Below are 21,633 nucleotides of genomic sequence, written 5' to 3'. Positions count from 1 at the left end.
GTCTACCATCATCCACAGTCGACCCTCTGGAGGCAGTGATTGATGACTATTTGGATCCCAATCCAAATCGTGGTTACAGATTTGAAAGAAAAATTTCAGAGTTCATGATACAAAAGAAAATAATGCAAAATGATGAGCAAAATCTTAGAAGTGGAGCAAGTCAGTTTCTTCTTGGTCTCTTCAAACAGCTTAAGCAAAGGTTGCCTGAAAACTTGAATATTTTAAGAATAATGTCTTCTTTTTCTGTTGACAATACCCTAAAACATATAAAAGAACCTGTTACTCCTATCTTAGAAATAATGCTGAAAACAGAAAAAGATGTTGCTGCTGCTGAATACCACTACAATACTATCCACTTAAATAAATGGACAAATATAGAAAACACTGAGCTATTCTGGACTGAAGTACGAGAATATAAAGATGCATCTGGAATGAATCCATTTAAAGAAATTGCTCAGTGTGCAATAAATTTATTAATACTGCCAAATTCTAATGTGAAAATTGAGCAAATTTTTAGTTCCATGAATGTAGTTAAAACTAAATTAAGAAACAAGATGGAATTGTCACTGCTGACAGCTATTTTGTCAGTCAAGTATGGCCTCAGGCATAACAAGTGCTGTACAGACTATCATTTACCAGCATCTACACTGAGTAATATTGGAACAATGGCCACATAAAATCTAAGTGAAAACGTGGCTAAATTAAATGCAGAAGACCACGTGGAAGATGTATTTAGCCATTTATATGCAAGTATCACTTCAACTTGAATAAAGTAAGAAACTTAAAAGTATCAACTACTACTTTTAAAATTTTAGTTTCAAATTTTTATTTTTAACTCCTTTTTAGCTCTTTTTTTTTTTAAAATCTAGCTGTTTTTTGTAATTTTCATTTGGCAACACTGGACTAGATAGTGTATATGACCAAGAGTTTATAAGGCAGAACACTTGAATAGATGACAACATGATGTTTAATCCTAATTGCACAGGATTTCTTCAAGTGTAAACATACAAACTAGTTGACAAAACAGTAAGGACTAACAAAAGTGACAACGTGTGTGTATATATTTTATATATTGATATATAGATTTTTTATTGATTTTATTTATATATACATATAAAATCACTAATTAAAAAAATCAGAAGGATTCTCTGTCAGTTTTATGTAAGAGATAATTTCATTCCTCTTTCAAAGTTCATATCTGTTCAGCTCTCTCTCTCTCTCTCTCTGACCACCACTGAAATTTATAATTAAGTCTTATAGAAAGGGATTCAGCTATTGCACTGGTTCAGATTCTCATTACTGAAAATCCAAAAGAATTCTGCAAAACCATCATTCTTCTTTTTTTCTTCCTATCATGGATTTTAGGCCAAGTCTTGTTCTGGTCTCATGCCATTGCTTTCTTGGTCTTCCAGTTATTCTTTTTTGATTTATTTTATATCCAAATAGTGTTGTTGGCGGTTTGCTATTGTCCATTTGAGTTAGATTTCTAGCCATTTTAGTTAAAGTAATTACCACATTAAAGTAATGTGCCGTAATTATATTGACCTACGAAAAGCCTTTGATTCTGTTTGGTCATGATGCCCTTTTGAAAATTCTGCAACATTACGGAATAGACAGCAAAATAATACAACTGATTGACTTCCTATAGTCCTCTTCTGAAATGATGATTGCAATCAAGGGGAATTGTAGCACTCCCTTTCCATTGAAGTGTGGAGTGAGAGATGCATATTATCACCAATGTTATTTAATTTCTTCCTTGGATATATTGTAAATGAAGCCCTGGAGAACTGTGATGGTAGAGTAATGGTAGAAAGGAGGAAGAAGAATAAGCCATCTAAAGTTTGCTGGTGATATTGATCTTCTAGTGGAAAACAAATCATATCTTCACGAAATCACCACAAAATTAGCTTATACTATACTCTTAAAAAATATGGCTTAGCCATAAGTACTCAAAAATCATAAACAGTGACAACAATCTGTTTATGACCAAAAAGGAAGTGTTTAACAGAAATGGGAAAAATATCCTATTTGAGGATTTTTTTCATCCATGGAAGAAGTTGATCAGTTTAAATACGTAGGCAATATCTTTAATAATGATGGCAGATCAAGACCAAAACCAGGACGTCCTCTTAAACGATTCAACGATGACTTCTAAGGCCGGAACAGGCCATGCTAGGCCTAAATCCTTGATACGTATGATGATGATGAGATCAAGACAGGATATTAGAACAAAAATTGCAAAAGCAAAAAAAGCACTCCAAAAACTAAAACCACTATGGACAGATAACAAGCTTATAATTACCAGCAGATTGTCTTATTGATGTTCTAGTTAATTCAGTACTTTTATATGGAAGTGAAACTCGGACTCTCCTGAAAAAAAATGAAGAGGTTGTTGGCATTTGAAATGAGGTGCTACAACTCTTAAAGATACTATATACTGATCACATCACAAATTTTGAAGTAAAGACAAATAATCTGTTCTTTCACTAGTCCAAGAGATAACATCAAAACTGAGATTCAAAGGAAACAACTTATGTGGCTTGGTCATATCAGCATATCAAATGGTCTACCAATGCTGGTTCTTAAAGGACTTATTACAGGAACTCAAAAAAGAGGCAGACCTAGAATAAGCTGGATAGACGATGTAGAAAGTTGGATCGGTGCTTCACTTACAGAGTTGAAAGATACTTTTATATGGAAGTGAAACTTGGAAGGAATTCTGTAAGGAATATAGCCTAATATCTGCTCTATTGTTCTTTGTGGACTATGGGATGAAGAAGAACCATTTTTGTTTATATTTACTTACATAGTAGGTAATAGGCCAAAAAACAAATGAAGAAACTTCATTTGTTTTATGGCCCCACTTGATATATTCAGCTGTTTTTCTGAGAAATTTCATTTCTGCTGTTTGAATCTGTTTTTCATTTTTCTTTTTTATGGTCATATTTCACTTTCATTTAATAAATTTGGTTTAGGCAGGGCATTATGTAATCTGATTCTAGTATGTTTTTGTACCAGGAATAGCTTAAATGTATGGTTTATTGTGCCTTTTACTTAAACAAAATTTGATATTTTAATATTTATATAATTTTCATTTTCATATAAGTCACATACCAGATATTTGAAAGTATTTACTTGTTCTAATATTTTATTGTTTCTCACTATTTTACTTTTTATTGAGTTTACTCCTTTGAAAGTCATTATTTTTGTCTTTACTTCTTTGATATTCTCATATTGTTTTGAATATATTCATAATGTTTTGAAATTTCATTTAAGATGATCTACAGAAATCAGATTTCACTGATTTCTGTAGATCATCTGATGTAGCTAATACAATTTGATCATCTCTAAATAATAGTGTATCTATCTTTATTTGTGCTTTGTTTGTATATTTTTGTTTGTATATGTTTGTTTTTCTGAGAAATTTCATTTCTGCTGTTTGAATCTGTTTTTCATTTTTCTTTTTTATGGTCATATTTCACTTCCATTTAATAAATTTGGTTTAGGCAGGACATTATGTAATCTGATTCTAGTATGTTTTTGTACCAGGAATAGCTTAAATATATGGTTTATTGTGCCTTTTACTTAAACAAAATTTGATATTTTAATATTTATTTAATTTTCATTTTCATATAAGTCACATATCAGGTATTCGAAAGTATTTACTTGTTCTAATATTTTATTATTTCTCACTATTTTACTTTTTATTGAGTTTACTCCTTTGAAAGTCATTATTTTTGTCTTTGATATTCTCATATTGTTTTGAATATATTCATAATGTTTTGACATTTCATTTAAGATGATCTACAGAAATCAGATTTCACTGATTTCTGTAGATCATCTGATGTAGCTAATACAATTTGATCATCTCTAAATAATAGTGTATTTGTGCTTTGTTTGTATACCAAATGGGTTATACTGTTTACATGTTATTTCTCTCACACACACACACACACACACACACACAGAGAGAGAAGCAATAGGATACATCCCTTCTGTACTCCTCTTGATACCTCTTTCCATTATGATATTTGTTCTAATTTGACTGCTATTTTATTTTATTTTATTTTTATTATTATTCGGGACACCTCCAAGGAGTCCGAAGACTCATCGCGGGAGGACACCCACTGTACAACTCACCATCTCCACCACTACACCAAACCTCTACTACCAATCATCCACATCAATGCCATCTATCACCCACCACCGCAACTAGTATCTTTTGTCTGTAAATTGCATGTGTTCTGAAGGGCCGATTTGTCTGTATGCAGGATGAAAAACCTGAGTTGCCAGGAGAAAAACCCTGCTACCCCCATATGAGATCAGCTAACTTACCTTGAATTGAAAAAATCCATATAAAGATTCCTCCCGTCACGACGAGAATCGAACTTAGGCCTTTTCTAATCGAAAGGTGCAACGTACCATTGTTCTTCCAATTGCGCTACGGAGGATGTAATTTCACAGACAGTCGCAAACATCCATGCCCACTGCAGGATTTGAACCTGCAGCCTTTTGTTTGGAGAGCAGATATGCTAACCAGTCTGGCAACATATATGTATATTTCTTGCATAATAGTTGTTAGTTATGTATATTTCTTGAATAGACTGTAAGAGCTGGTTTGGTATATTTAGATCAGTGAATATTTTAAATAATATTTTGTCTATTCATTTTATCAAAGGCTTTTTCATAATCATTGAAAGCCACATGTGTTTATTTTTGAAATTATTTCTCTTTTCAATTAATTTTAGAGTGAAAATTCAGTATGCAAGATTGGCCTTTTCAGAATCCATGTTGTTCTTCCAGTAATTTGTTCTCTACAATACTGTTTAGTTTCTCTTAATATTCCTGCTTATATGAGTGTTTGGGGGAGGGGGAGTTCGGAAAGTTCTGATAAAAATACCTAGTACAAAATTGATATTAAAAGCAACTGATATAACCACAAGAATGAACATCAGTTACCTTCATAACTCTGCCTATAGTATGTTCCTTTTTTATAAATTGGGATAACCAGTGCTTTTTTTCCCCAAGAGGCTGGAGTTTTTCCAGAAATCCAGACCATGTTAAAGAATTTCAGAAGTCTTTCATTAAAATTTTCACCTGCTTTTTGTACAGTGACATGTTTATATTATCTTCTGGTGTTTTCCTATTTTTCATCTTATTTATTGTATTTTTTAGTTCTGGCACCATAATATTTTCTGTTAGATCATTCTTTGTTGTATAAAATTTTATTACTTTATTATCACCAGTGCAGAGATTTTGAAAAGAAGTTACCATTTTTCTAAATCTGTCATTTGCATTTTTACCTTTTTTTTTATTTCTTTGTTCATGTATTTTATTATTTTATAGGTATTTGGTCGTGGCTTAGATATATCCTTTCTAGTGCTGTTACAAAAGCATTCCATCCCTAATATTAACAGGAATGATGGTCTTGGGAATCTGACCTACCTACTCACCCACATTGAGAAATCATTACTACAATTACTCCAACTTACTCCTTTCTACACAAATAAACTCCCAAGTGCTATCATATATATTAATTAGTTATGCCCTGACCATGCAGAATTCCAAGCCTTCTCTTTACCACCTTCCATAAGGGAACTGTATATTGATCTGACCATAATAAGAATCTAGTTCTGCTCTGTTTCTGTTTAATTTTATTTCTGTTTCAGTCTATTTCTACTCCATTTAATTCTCTAAGATTTTTACAAGTATATTGGTCTTCATATCAAGACACATACCAACAAGGCAGGCCTGATTCTTTGGCCACATCCACTTCAGGTTTGTCACCTGGAAATGCAGTTTGTAAGCAGTTGTCTTGCTGACTTGACTAGTACTCTAATTCACCTAGTTATATTAAATATGTTACTATAGTAGTGAGTATTTTAATTCATTAGTCAGGACTCTGTGCTTTGCAGTATGTTGTCTAACCTCGATAATTAAAAAAAAAAAGTTATTATTAACACAGATGCCATAGGCTAAACTATTAAATATTTACTATGCAGCACCCTAGGTCTCTTCCAGTGTTTTTTTTTTTTTTTTTAATTTTATTTTTTTAAATGTTTTTATATCTGTGTTCTTGAGATAGCCTCAGTATGGAGGTTAAAACAGTGAGAATAATTAAATATTTATTTACTCATAAAATGGTTATTTATCTCTCAAGCTGTTATGAATTGCACATCTTTTATCACTAAAGAAATGAAGGGTGAGGGGATGAGGAATGCTTCTCTAAGATTTTTTTTTCATTAATTGGTTATGATAATTTTGCATACTTATTATGTATGCAAAATTAGAATGCCTCTGTTGAATCAAAGTAGAATCACTAATATTCAACAAGCAACTGCTGACTATTGCTTGGCTGAAAGTAAGTGCAGTGGCTTGTGACAGATCATTGCTTAGTAGGAAAATGAAATCTTATCTGCTATTATATCCTGTACGTCTCTTAAGGTAACAGTAATGCTATAGTGGTTCAGAAGATTTTCAATATTTACACTGAAAAATTTTCTAAGCAGAACAATGTACAACACAACCATAAGGACATATTTCTATTTAGTTTTTTCATTAATACATTTTATGAAATTACAGAAATGCTCGTAAGGGAGATGAAGGTGCTGTACTACCTAATGTTCACCTAAATCTCAAAATGAGATTTGCAAAAAACTTTTGTTAGGAAGGAAGCATGGAATGAGAAGTTGATTATATTTGACAAGAGATTATGTTCTTGTTTAATCCTCTACCCAAGTGTAAGCAGACAGTCCGAGTGAAGTATCTTCGTGACTAGGCTGTTTGTATATAGAAGCTGTGACTTCACATGATTTGTCTCAGTATCCCACAATGCAAAAACATTATTTGAAGGGCCACTACCTGGACTGGTTTCGGCCTTTATTGAGGTCTTGTCAGTGGGAGCCAGGCCCGGGAAGATACCAAGGTTGAATCAGTGCAGTAGTAATGTATTTTCTGTGTATGAGTAGCAGAAAGGTGTAACCTTTTATTAAAATACTCTGAAGTTGTTAATAATTATGCTATAAAAAGTATTACAGTTCACCCAACTCCATTTGGGGAATGAAGAGGTATTGGAAGATTTATTTATTTATATACCGATATTTATTATTATTTGAATGATAAACTATTTTTTAATGACTTTATTGCCTGATTATTTTTGATTGATACATAGGAGTAAAAAGTAGTCAATTTAATTATCAGAAATAATTCTTGGATCATGTTTGAATATAATATATATAAACAGGTAATGTTGTAATATTACATCCACTTTTTAGAAATTCTGCACATACTCAATTTGCATCATTCTGGAAACGGATATGTGTGCTTGATATTGGCATCTGGTGAGTGTAAAACCTTCTATTGAGAATTTTTTTGTGTTAATTTCATATATTTGTAATGGTGATTATATTTGTATAATTTATTGAATTTGTATAATTTGTATTGAATTACATAAAATTTCTTATCACAAACAGTTACAAATGCCAATTGTTGATGTCCAGAAAGTCCACCCATTCAGGAGTCTAATAAATTGCATGCATGATTTGAACTTCTTGGTTATTTGGGAGCCACAATCCAATAGCCAATAGTCACTAATATTCACAACAAATGTTGTTTCTAACTGTCTCAGACAGTATTTTTATTTTATATCTACAAACATAACAGCAAATGAACAGCAATGGAGGTAAGACATCTCCTTGTTTCAGTCCATTATTAAGTGTAGACCACTCCAAATTAGCAAATTTAATCTTTGGTATCAAGCACATTTAACACACACACATCCCTGATCATAACTGTGTCTTCTTTTCCTGTTCCTGTCTTTTCCAAATGCTGTTAAACTCAGTCAAAAGCATTTCCCAAATCAAGAAATACCATAAATAGTTTTTTTCCAAATTCCCAGTGTCATTTAAAAAAATTACTGTTTGAGCAGTTAGTCAAGTAGGGAAATCAGACATAAGAACTCATAGTGGTTAGAATGATTAAGGAAACAGTAGAGATGGCATATAGATTTCTTTGTTTCTCTCTGTATTCTTTAAACACATGCTGACTTACTTTCAAGGAACTTTGCTATGATTTCTTCTTTTCAGTAACTGCCATTTTACCTTGCTTAGTCTGCCGTGAAGCTTTCTTGCAGATAACTTTCCTGCATGTTTCCCTGGCTGTTTCACTCCAGATTTTGCCACGAGTCTCTAAATTTTGTTTTTTGTTTTGAAGCTCTTTCACTTTTATTTCTGTAAGACTTGTATACTTGGGTCTATCCTTCACTTCTGAAAGCTGCTTGACTTTCACCTTTAAAAATATATATTTAGATATATGTCTAAATATGTCTATTCAAAATTTGAAATAAAAATCTTAATGAAAGTTTAAAGAAATGTATGTTTTTTAATGAAAGTATAAAAAATATATATATATATATATATATAGATATATGTCTAAATATGCCTATTTGAAATAAAAATCTTAATGAAAGTTTAAAAAAAAAACATGAATATTTTCATTTTAATGGAATACTTTTTAGAAGAATCTGTAGAACATTAATTCCATGTGGAGGTGAGGGTTGAGATAGAAGGAACCTGTTGATATTTTACTTGAAAAGCTAGGGGTTGTAGTTTTTGGGAAGCATTACATGTACCACTTATCTGGACTCAACAGGAAGAGGAGAAGCAGGTTTAGTATGTTTGCAGTTGGACTGAAATAAGATGCTAGGCAACTGCTGCTTATGTTTTAACAGGCCCATCAGAAAGCAGAGGAATGATTGATGCCAGTTTGGCAGAGTAGTTTTCATGGAAGTATTTGTAGAAAAGAGCTTAAACAGACCATTTGTGACATAGTGGTTGAGGTGAGTTGGTGAGGGAGGAGATCTTCTCTCAGCAAAATAGTGCATTCTTTTTATGAATATGGAAATATTTCATTCATTGTGATTCTCTCTCTCAAAACTGAGAGGGAGAGTAAACCGACGGTTATCTGCTTACATTGAGGAATAAGTTTTCTGGTTAACTGATGGTATGATTAACTGAATGTATGGGTACATAGTGATGTTCCTAATCTTATGATATACTAGCCTGTTCAAAGATTGGTTAACTCAGCATATATATAAAACAAAGAAACTGAGCTTAACTATCATCAAATAAATAAGATCATTCATCGGAGGTTTTACAGAAAGGAACAAATGAAAGATGTTTTGTTAGCTGCTTAACAGCTTTTTATAGCACAAACAGGTTGATCCAGTACACAAGTGCTAACAATCAGTTTTTAGTGAGAACAATTCAGAATTGTAACAGACATTAAAAAAAAACAAAAAACTAACATCTGTTTTGATACCTTCTAATTGGAAAAGATATTTAAAGGTGTGCAATTGGAATTTAATTTAAAATTACTACCTTCCAGACTTATGGTAAATTAATGCAGCCATTCTGTTTGGAGAATGCTTCATTGTTGTTGAAACTGACTCCAAGTTTTAATGTATAATTACTCCTCCATGGCACTTTTTTTTTTTTTTCATCTTATTCTGTGTGCTAAGATATCTGCCTACCTCACTTGTCATAAAGATAGTAGTGAATGTATTTCTTATGTTAGTTGCTAGTTTATGATTTGAACATTGGTATGGGGCTTATACTAAGTGCTCTCTGGCTATTTTTTTAGAAGTCCCTTGGATATAGGGATAGTTTTGCTGTGGTCTTTTGTGTTAGAGGAGGATGAATACAAGGCAATAATAATTTAGTTTAATCCTTTATCCAAGTATAAGCAAACAAAGTTTGCACCTGAAAATATCTTCAGGACTGAGGTAAGGTAGTGCAACACCAGAAAACTCCGAGCAAAGGAAGGATAAGCGCCACTTAGCATTTTATCTGTTTATAGGGGTTATAGCCATTGGATAAAAATGTTTAGCAAAAGGTAATTATGTTCAATGGTAAGAATGCATCCTTAGAACAGATAGCCCTGGCTGTCTGTTCTAAGGATGTTTTAATTATTTTAATTATTTTAATTTCCCAATATTTCGACCTTCATTATTAAGGTTATCATCTGGTGTGTGTGTGTGTGTGTGTGTGTGTGTATATATATATATATGAAAAAGCTTTAATGACTGATACTGAGAGATAAAAAGATGACATAAGTTGACACTCTATAAGTTAGTGTTTTACCAAGTATCATGCTATTCGGCTTTGATAATACCATGATTACTTATGTAAATATATTCAAGTGTGTGTGTGTAAAAAAAAACAAAAAAACTAATGCCTTATTTCCCAAAGAGATTAGGTAGAAATCTTTAGTTCTAACTAATTTTTCCAAAGACAAGTGGAAACCAGTCTCCTTCTTTTAAACCTTCACTGATAGTGAGCCCAAGCTATTAAGTGTGTGTTGTTGGTGTTCTATAAATAGAAAAGATAAGAAACCATTTGAAAAGGGTTAGGAACTGATGTGTGCAGGAAGGACAATAGTTGTTTGATTCTTTTTTTTTTTTTTTTTTGTTTTGTGAAGTTATTTTAGAATGTTGGCCATTTAGATACATTAAAAATGCTGTAATTTGGGTCATTGGGTCCAGATAGACTTCATTTTACACAAATTATGGACTCTACAACAGTGTTATAAATAATTATTTTAATTTCCCAATATTTCGACCTTCATTATTAAGGTTATCATCTGGCGTATATATATATGAAAAAGCTTTAATGACTGATACCGAGAGATAAAAAGATGACATGATATATTTGAAAAGATACTACTAGTACACTAGTTTCGTTGAATTGATCAACATCTTCAGGTATCACAATCAAAGAAGTATATAAAGAATTACAGAGACTTAAAGTTGTAATAACAGAACAAGTACAAAAAGACTGTGTGTTTGAAAACAAAATGCGAGCTTGAGTTCCAAACAAACATATACTACGCGCCATTGTGAGCGTGCCAGTACTGAACAGAGGCAACGTGTGCATCAGAGAGATTGAAACTCAGGCTGTTGTTGATATGAGAGGAATCTAGAGAAATTTCCCTAGATTCGACAATCTTTCTCTCGAGTTCATCATAGCACACATGGATGTTAGAAGTTTGAGTCCAGTTCATAATGTGTTGGCAGCCTTTGTCTGAGTTAGCTGAAAAGAGAACGTGTCTAGAGAGACCTCTAGCTCTAGTCCTGTTATAGGAGATATCTCTACTGTGTTCTTCCAAACGTAGAAGGACGGATTTAGCAGTCTGGCCATAGTATGGCTTTCCACAATCACATAAAATCTTGCACACTCCTGGAAACTGAGTTGAAAGATGTTTCTCTTTAGGTTTGCTAAGTATTGAACAAAGTTTTGGAAGCATAGTAAAGCAAGTTTTGAAGAACTAGAGCTAGCTCTCTCTCTAGCCACATTCTCTTTTCAGCTAACTCAGACGAAGGCTGCCAACATATTGTGAACTGGACTCAAACTTCTAACATCTGTGTGTGCTATGATGAACTCAAGAGAAAGATTGTCGAATCTAGGGAAATTTCTCTAGATTCCTCTCATATCAACAACAGCCTGAGTTTCAGTCTCTCTGATGCACACGTTGCCTCTTCAGTACTGGCGCACTCACAACAGCGCATAGTATATCTAAGATGAAAAGCCAAAAGGCTATTTTTTTCTGGCGAGGTTGATATAATTTAAGGGGATAAAAATCCCTTCTTGTTTTTCAGCCAGTAAGCGAAACTACGATCGAACACTACGATCTGTAATGTTTCATGCCGACGAACTGTCAGCGTATCCAAGTGTAAATGACCACTTGGTAGTGCCACACCACGGCAACTCGTTGCAAAGGTGAAGCAAGCTTCCTCACTGTTCTTGATATTTTCTCATAATGTAAAACACAGCTCTTAAGAGATGTAGTACTGTTTTACATTATGAGGAGAGGTCACTACCCAGACCGGTTTCAACCTTTTTTTTTTTGAGGTCTCATCAGTGAGTAGCTAGACCTAGTTAATATCAGAGTTTAAGTGAAGAAAACTTACATACTTTTGCTATACGATTGACCGAAAGGTGTGTCACTATATTACATTATAACATAGTATAACTAAGATGAAAAGCCAAAAGGCTATTTTTTTCTGGCGAGGTTGATATAAGTTAAGGGGATAAAAATCCCTTCTTGTTTTTCAGCCAGTAAGCGAAACTACGATAGTATATGTTTGTTTGGAATTCAAGCTCGCATTTTGTTTTCAAACATGCTACTGTCTTTTTGTACTTGTTCTGTTATTACAATTTTAAGTCTCTGTAATTCTTTATATACTTCTTTGATTGTGATACCTGAAGATGTTGATCAATTCAACGAAACTAGTGTACTAGTAGTATCTTTTCAAATATATCATGTCATCTTTTTATCTCTCGGTATCAGTCAGTAAAGCTTTTTCATAATATTCCAACTGAGTAAAAATGAATTCTGAAAATATATATATATATGTATATATATAGAGAAAATCTAAATTACATTTCACATGGTATTCTGATGAGACAGTGATTTAATCAATGGTTATTCTACTGGCCTGATTTCTAGTGAAAATAAAATAAAATAAAATAAATGAAATAAAATAAATTAACTACATCAGATATATTCTATTTATAGATAGATAGTTTTGTTACAATGAAAATGATGTCCTAATTTAACATGACAATTGTTATATTAGATTTAGAATCCTGGATTACCTATGGTTCTATTTAAAATATGTGCCTTACATATGTGCTTAGGATTTTTAGACTATCGTTATTGGTTAGATTGAAAAGCAGAACACACTTCCTTTTCTAGATACACTTGTCACACATCTTCCTTCTGGCAGTCTTTCCTTCACTGTTTACTGGAAACTGACACATACTGGCCAATATATACACAAAAACTCCTACCACCACCACCACCACCCAACACAAAATTTAGGGGTCATTCATACACTTAAAAACAGGGCTTTGAAGATTTGCTCCAATGAACAAGCACTTAAAGATGAATTAAAAGTTATCAACAATACCTTCCTAAAGAATGGTTACAGCCAAAATACTATCAACAAAATTCTGTACAAGACCTCACTTAAAAACAAAAATAAACAAGACTCCCATAAAACTGTAACCATTCCTTACATTAAAGGGACATCAGATAAAATAAACAGAATACTACAGAAATACAACCTCAAAGCCACCTTTAATCCTTCTGCAAAATTAAAAAGCTTACTCAGCTCATCCAAAGATCCACTCCCTCTGCTGGCTAACCCTGTAATCTACCATATTTATTGCACCTGTAATCTACCATATATAGGGGAAACAGGATACACAATTCCTATCAGGAAAAAAAAAAAGGAACATAAACTACACATTAAATATAATAACTATGGTCAAGCTGATCTTTCTGATGCCCTTGAACACCTTACATTGAATTCACACCAAAACATGGTATGAACATAAATTTAAGGAGGCCTGCGAGATTGCTATCAATCACCCTGATCTTAACAATAATGATGGTCTAAAAATCCCAAGCATATGGAAGGCACATATTTTACCCACTTTACCTTTCTCCCTAAGAGTTAATTTTAAATAGAACCATAAGTAATCCAGGATCCTAAATCTAATATAACAATTGTCATGTTAAATTAGGACATCATTTTCACTGTAACAAAACTATCTATATGAAAGAATGTTTCTCTGATGTTGTCTTAATTAGAATATAGCTTTGATTTAGTTCATTTATTTATTGTAATTTTATTTTATTTTCACTAGAGGTCAGGCCAGTAGAAAACCATTGATCAAATCATTGTCTCTTCAGCATACTGTGTGAAATGTTACTTAGTTTGTTTCTGTATATATATGTCATCATGCACATCAAGGATTTAGCCCTATGTGTATACTCCAAAAATTTGACCTTAATATGAAGGTCGAAATGTCGGGAAATCAATATAATTATTTATAACACGGTTGTAGAGTCCATAATTTGTGTAAAATGAATGCTGATCACCATATAACACTAAAGGAAAGGAGTTCAAATAGACTTCTTTTTATCCAATATTAGAGGGCATCAGAACTGTTTCTACTAATAATGGATTTAGTTTCTGTACACTGTGACAAATTTGTGCTCTGAAAGTGTTAGTTAGAAATCCAGTAAAACATTAGTTCTGCTGCCATCTAAATATATATCTTGTTACTTTAGTATTATGAATTATGCAACAAAATCTCATACAAATAACTTCCAACACCAATTGTCTACATCTTTTATAGCCAAATCATATATTTTAATTGCTGTTAACTTGAATGTTCATAATTTTCTTGCTTCTCCCCCCCCCCCCCCTCCTTCTCCATGTGGGGCACCTGTTCGTGGTGGAGGGGACCTCCCAGTGATGGTACTGGCCCTTTTCATTCTTCCTCTTTTTCTTTGCTTTTCTTCCCATATTCTTTGCTCTACTTCTCCTGAGTCTTTTTCACTATCCTTTTTCCAGACCACCATCACTGGGATTCAACACCCTGCTGCCGTGTTTGCCGTGCAGTGCGACCCGTGGACATCTGGAAAGGGGGATCCTGGTAGTCTTGCACTACTTTGGCCCCTGCTTTGGTAAGACGGGTGGTCCTGGATGACCCAACCAGGATCAATCGGCTAGTGGGCTTGCCTGCAAGGGTCAACGGTGTTGCAGTAAGTCTCTCATCCCATGATCCGGGGTCGGGATCCTAGACCTGCTGCAGTGCCGGTATAGCGTCCAGGGTAGCCCTGACGTTCCGCTCCTGAGCGCATTTTTTGCTTGCCGGGTAGTGGGCATCCATGTGTGGCTCCGTGGTGGGTGGGGAGCTTTGGCGCCGAATTAAAAATTCCTTAAAATATGAATTCTTCATCCTCAAATGTTTTAGGGACCCTAACAAAGTCCCAACCAAGTACTGATAATATAGACACAGCATATGGGAAGAGAAGTAAGAAACAAAAGATATCGGATACTAAGAAAAATGTACCAACCTTTTTAATCATTCATGCAACAGGTGAAAACCAATTGGGAAAATGTCACCCTTCTTTATTCAAAAAGGTTTAGAAGGACTGGCAGGATCTCCCAAACTGTCAAGAAATTGCGTTCTGGTGATATCCTCATGGAAACAATGTGCAAACAACATTCCGAGAAACTACCGAGAGCAGCGACAATGGGTGGAATACAAATTGCAGTAACATCACACCTCACAGAACACTCAATTCCAGTAGAGGAGTGATATCAGGATGGGATCTCCTTGAGGTTCAATTAAAGATCAAGGAGTGACTGGTGTGAGGCGCATCCTGATATGCAGGGATGGTCGCCTGGTCTCAACCAAGAACATCATCCTTACTTTTGATACACCTAGGCCTCCGACATCTGTAAAAGCAGGGTATCTCAGCTGTCCTGTTAGAACATATATCCCTAACCCGCTGAGATGCTTTAAATGTCAACGGTATGGACATGCCCAAATTGCATGTCGTGATTCTACTACCTGTGCTCGATGTGGTAGTAAAGAACATGAAAAAAAGCTAAATGTGTCAACTGTCAGGGAGATCATCCAGCATACTCTCGTGCATGTCAGAAATGGAAAGATGAAAAAGAGATTCAAAAAATAAAAACAGAACAAAACATTACATTATCAGGATGCAAAAAGAAAGCTAGCCACCATTACACCTTCTACGATCCTCTTATGCTGAAAAAGTAACAATTAAAAAAGTGCCGACAGCAACTCAAACATGTATGTCTATTCCACCATTTGATAATTTCACCATATCTGAACTTTATGATCATAAGTGCTTCTCTGTTTAATGCATTAATCACAAGACCTATGGCCTTACTCCAGAGACGACTTCAAAAATGGTCCCATTCAATGAAAACTAATCTGTCAAAAAAATTATGGTGGAGACTTCACTCAAAGATAAACCACCAGACACTCGCACAGAAAAAATGGATACCTCGATATCCACTGAAAGCAAACTAAGCATACCAACTGACCCTAACACATTTGATGTTTTGAACACTCTACCAGAGGAAGAGATGGACACTGGCCATCCATACTTCCCTAAAACAGTGGATAAATATAAATCTGATAAAGGTAAGCCCTCAACCTCTCGAAAACCAGACAAGTCAATAAAATCAAAACAATAGAAAAATTTTTACAATGGAACTGTCGTGGGATCCGCCAGAATATTGACGATATCAAGATGTTGTTGCAGAAACACAAACCTTTCTGTTTCTGTCTACAGGAAACTTACTTAAAACCCAATGAGGACCATACTTTTAGGAATTTCACTGTTGTACGTAAGGATAGAACTGGAGATGGTCCTGCTCATGGAGGAGTAGCTATCCTAGTGGGCAGTCATACTCCTTTCCATCAGGTCCAACTTAATACTTCTCTGGAAGCGGTAGCGATTCGCTTCTCTGTGGGATTCCTTATTACAGTATGTTCAATTTATTTACCACCAAATGCTGAGTTAAATGAAATTGCTCTTGATAACCTTATCTCGCAATTGCCTGAGCCCATACTTTTGATGGGTGACTTTAACGGTCACAATACTCTATGGGGTAGTGCCAACACTAATAGACGAGGACGAAGCATTGAAAAATTCTTGATAATAATAACCTTTCCCTTCTAAATAATAAACTCAATACTTTCTTCCATATGCCTACCTGCTCATATTCTGCAATTGATCTTACAATCTGTTCCCCTTCCATTCTTCCACTGCTCATGTGGGACGTTGAAGAGAACATATATGGAAGTGATCACTTTCCTGTTCTTTGTACAATGTCTTCACAGGAACAATGTTCACCCACACGGATACCTATATGGAAAATGAATGAGGTCGACTGGAACACTTTCTCTTATCTTGCAAAATTTAATGCTGATGCCATCAGTCAAACACCTATCAATGAAGCTGTAAAATATATAACAGAATGCATTGTCCAGGCAGCAACAACCTCCATCCCAAAAACATCATCTCGATTTCCAGTCTATCCAAAGCCTTGGTGGAACCCAGAATGTCAGGCAGCCAAAAAAGATCAACACAGAGCATGGAGCATATTTCATAGATACCTCACCACATCAAATTTAATAACTTTCAAGCGTGCTCGAGCCAGAGCACGTTTTGTAAGACGTCAGAGTCAAAAACAATCATGGATCCAATTTACTACATCAGTTAATCAAATGACCAGTCCAAAAATGGTATGGGATAAAATCCGGAAAATGAAAGGCAGATATAGTACACATTGTTTGTCCACCTTAGAGCATAATGGAAGTGTTCTTGCTGATCCCAAAGCTATTTCAGATACTTTAGGAGAAACTTTTGCTAAAATCTCAGCAACAGCTTCATATTCTCCGGAATTTTTAATGCTGAAAGAGAAACAAAGACTTAATTTTCTACCAACATTCTTCAGCCATATAATCAGCCATTTGTCAAGGAGGAACTAAAAAGAGGCTTTCCTACAATCTCACCCTAGTGCAGTAGGACCTGATGACATCCATTATGAAATGATAAAACATCTACCATCATCTTCTATGGATCTTCTTCTCTTATTATACAATAGAATACTTGCAGAGGAAGAGTTTCCAAATTCTTGGCATAAGTCAATTGTCATTGCTATCCCAAAACCAGGAAAAGATCCAACACAAGCAAATAATTATCGACCCATTGCTCTGACCAGCTGTCTTTGTAAGATACTAGAGAAAATGGTTAATGCCAGACTTCTCTGGTACTTAGAAAGCAACAATCTTCTTTCCAATACACAATGTGGTTCCGTAGACATCGATCAACTTTAGACGACTTAGTTCGGTTAGAAACATGTATAAGAGATGCATTTCTGAAGCGAGAACATCTTGTCTCGTTTTTTTTTTGACATGGAAAAAGCTTATAACACAACCTGGAGATATGGCATATTAAAAGACCTCTATAACCTAGGTCTCAAAGGACACCTCCCTATATTTATTAAAAACTTTCTGTCCAAGCGAAGTTTCCAAGTCAGAGTGGGAAGTATGCTATCTCAACCATATCTTCAAGAACAAGGTGTTCCCCAAGGCTCTGTCTTAAGTGTAACCCTTTTTGCTATTAAAATCAACTCAATCATTGAACAGCTTCCTCCCACTGTAGACAATGCTTTATATGTTGATGACTTCACAATTTACTGTCACTCACGTAACATGAGGGTAATTGAAAGACAACTTCAGCAAGCAATTGATCGTGTCTCTCTGTGGGCTCTTAATAATGAGTTTAGGTTTTCAACAGAAAAAAGTATCTGTGTACACTTCTGTCGAAAATGCACTCATCACCCAGATCCTGAATAAGAATGGGACCTACTGTTATTCCAGTAACAAACCAAGTTCTTGGGACTCGTTTTTGACAGAAAACTCGCATTTCTAGCACACATTCGTCAACTAAGAGAAAAGTGCAAAAGAACTTTGAACCTCCTTCACACTCTATCCTCTATTGAGTGAGGTGCTTATCGAGCTTCATTGCTCCATCTTTATCGTGCACTTATACGTTCAAAGCTGGATTATGGGTCCCAAGTCTATGGTTCGGCAAGACAGAGTAACCTACGATGGTTGGATTCCATCCATCATCAAGATATACGGATAGCTACTGGTGCCTTTCGCACCTCACCCACTCCAAGCCTCTATGCAGAAGCAAATGAACCGGCTCTATCATTTTGACGAAAACAGTTGTCTCTTAATTACGTCCTAAAAATAAAATCTCTCCCAGATCACCCTACATGGAATAGTATCTTCTCTCTGCATTGGGAAGCTCAATATCACACACACATCAAACTGCTATACATCCTTTTGGTATGCGTATTAAAGAAACTATGCAAGCTGTTAGTATAAATGTTGACAACATAGCTACACTAAACATAACAGCATTCTTCCATGGCAGGTTTGCACACCATCCTGCAACCTCTCACTTTGTCATTTGCAGAAATCTTATACCTCATCATTCATCTACCTGCAATTGTTTAATGCGCACAGAGCAGCACACGCTGATTTCTTACCCATCTATACTGATGGTTCAAGAACTAACACCTCCGTTGGCTGTGCTGCTGTGTTTCCTGACATTATTATCTCAAATCAGATCCCACCTGACTGCAGTAATTATACAGCAGAGTTACATGCCATTCAGCTTGCACTTGTGCATATAAAAGAAAACTGCTACCAAAAGTGTATAATTTATACAGACTCATTGAGCTCTTTACAGGCTATCTCTTCTCCTATGTATAATCTCATCCAGTACTTTATGAAGTGCTACACCTGCTTCACAAAATGAAAATCCTTAATTTCGATGTTCAGTTCTGCTGGATTCCCAGCCACATCGGAATCAAAGGAAATGAGGCTGCAGATGCAGCTGCTAAATTAGCCCATACCTTCTCCACATACTATTTGACAGTTCCATATACAGACAACTTATAGGATCAAAGCTAATTGCTCAGTGGTTATTACAGTAGTGCAAAAATAGTTAACAATATTAGTTAATACATAATATATGAAACACTTTCTTTCTTGCCATTAACATAATATATGTTAATGGCAAGAAACATCAACAAAGAAATTATATAACATTAAACACTGGCATTCTAGTCAACGTAAAAAGAGAAGAGAGTAGGTTGTCCTTGCTAGGCTCCACATGGTCACAGTCACCTTACGCATTCTCATTTACTGAGAGCTGATGACCCTCCCATATGTGAAAAATGCAACACACATCTCACTATTCATCATATTCTGGTAGATTGTCAAAAATTTATATGAGAGAAGAATGAATTTTTCACCTATCTAACCAAGCCATATACACTCAGGGAAATGCTAGCAGACTCAGGCAAATTGCATGATGTTTTTAATTTTTTAGAAAGAATTAATTTGTACAAACACATTTGACCATAAATTTGTTTATATGTAAATATTTTTTTGCTTAACTCAACTTTTATACATACATATTATTCATTAGGTTAAATCTGACCAATTATGTATTACCATAGGCCTTGATTTTGTATATTTGTATCAGCCTGCTGTAATTTTGTTAATATGTAAATACCTTAATGCTAAACTTAAATTTTATGCATCAATGCTGTATAATAATTCCTTTTATTAGTATAATAATGTTTGTTATAATCTTACTAGATGCAGACACTGCTTTCCTTGAATTGTTTTGTATATACATATGTTAATATAATTATCTATTTATGTACTGCTGAAACCTCTGCAGTAATTTTGTTTATATGTAGATATTGCATCACTTAACATGCATTTTGTGTATGCATCTTATTTACTACTTTATTTTTCAAATAATCATATCATATAGTGCTGTAGGACATCTTACCTATTTGTGTACTTTCTAGAAATTCTGTTTATCATCATCATCATCATCAAATTCTTGCTATGTACCCTCAAGGGGTGTACAGGATATGACAGTACTACATGAAAAAATTACATCATTACTAACTTCCTATCTACAATTTTCCTCCAAATCAGTCTGTTACTTGTCAAGACTCCAACATTATCAGACCTTATATTCTTATCGTCTAAGGCACTTTGTACTGCATCAATCTACCTATATCTTGGTATTCCTCTGGGACGTTTTGCTGCCAACCTGGCAGAGAACACTTGTTTTGCTAATCTTTCCTCGCCCATTCTGTTTAAGTGACCATACCACCTGAGATTAGCTCTGCTAATGCATTCCTGGATGCTGACAATGTCAAGTTCTTTCCTAATATCCTCATTTTTAATATGATATTGCCATTGATGCCATCTGTTTACGCCTATAATCGTTCTCAGGAACTCTCATATCTGCGGTCTCTAGTCTTTGGTCAAGTGTTTTACTTCTGACCCAGCTCTCAGATCCATAAGTTAAAACTGGTTTGAACACTGTCTTGTATACAGCTAATTTAGTGTTCCGACTAATTTCTCTCTTATTCCATATGAATTTATTCAGTTGACTTCCCACCATACCAGCTTTGCTGATTCTGTTGTCTATTTCTATATTTAATTTACCATCTTCAGTAAAAATTGTGCCTAAGTAGCTGAAATGTTTTACTTGTTCCACAGGTTCTCCATTCACAACACAGTTGACATTTTCAATGATTCTGCCTATTTTCATTGTCTTTGTCTTTTTATTGCTGACCTTCATACCATATCTATTACAACAGCTATTCAATTTAGTCAGAGAATCTTGCAGACTTGTAGCGGATTTATTTAGAAGTATAACATCATCCACATAAAGCAAAGAGCTGACATTAACATCTCCAATTTTGATATCAGGTTTAATACCACTTACCTTCATAATGTGATCCATATAGATAATGAATAACAGAGGGGATAATGTACATCCTTGTCTCACACCAGATTTAACATTAAACCATCTTCCTGTACTTCCTTCAGTTCTAACTGCTGACTTACAACTCAAATAAAGACTAAGTATTGCTTGATATAATGCCCCATTGACACCATATAACTGCAACGTATTGAATAGCTTCTCTCTTGGCACCTTGTCATATGCCTTTTCCAAATCGACAAAACTTAAATACAGATCTTTGTTATATTCCCATGCTTTTTCGACTATTTGTCATAAAGTGAAGATCTGATCCTGACAGCCTCTATTTGGCCTGAATCCAGCTTGTTCTTCACCAAGCTTTTCTTCCACAATTCTTCTCAACCGTTTCTCAAGTATTCTGGCATAGAT

General features: G+C 34.6%; 1 protein-coding gene across 1 annotated transcript in view; it reads left to right on the top strand.

Moving 5' to 3' along the window:
* The window catches only part of LOC150108543 (KICSTOR complex protein SZT2-like), a 1,022,772-nt gene that overhangs the window by 180,307 nt on the left and 820,832 nt on the right, over positions 1-21,633 (top strand). Inside the window, exon 13 of the mRNA XM_090390485.1 lies at positions 7,275-7,340. Within this exon, the coding sequence (XP_090246611.1) occupies positions 7,275-7,340 (66 nt within the window). The remainder of the gene's footprint in view (positions 1-7,274; positions 7,341-21,633) is intronic.

This window comes from Typopeltis vanoorti, chromosome 3 (genome assembly GCF_054136105.1).
Source record: "Typopeltis vanoorti isolate ZY-2024b chromosome 3, IOZ_Tvanoo_1.0, whole genome shotgun sequence".
NCBI classification, from domain to species: domain Eukaryota; kingdom Metazoa; phylum Arthropoda; class Arachnida; order Uropygi; family Thelyphonidae; genus Typopeltis; species Typopeltis vanoorti.
The sequence above is the reverse complement of the archived record's forward strand: the minus strand, read 5'-3'. Positions and strand labels throughout refer to the sequence as shown.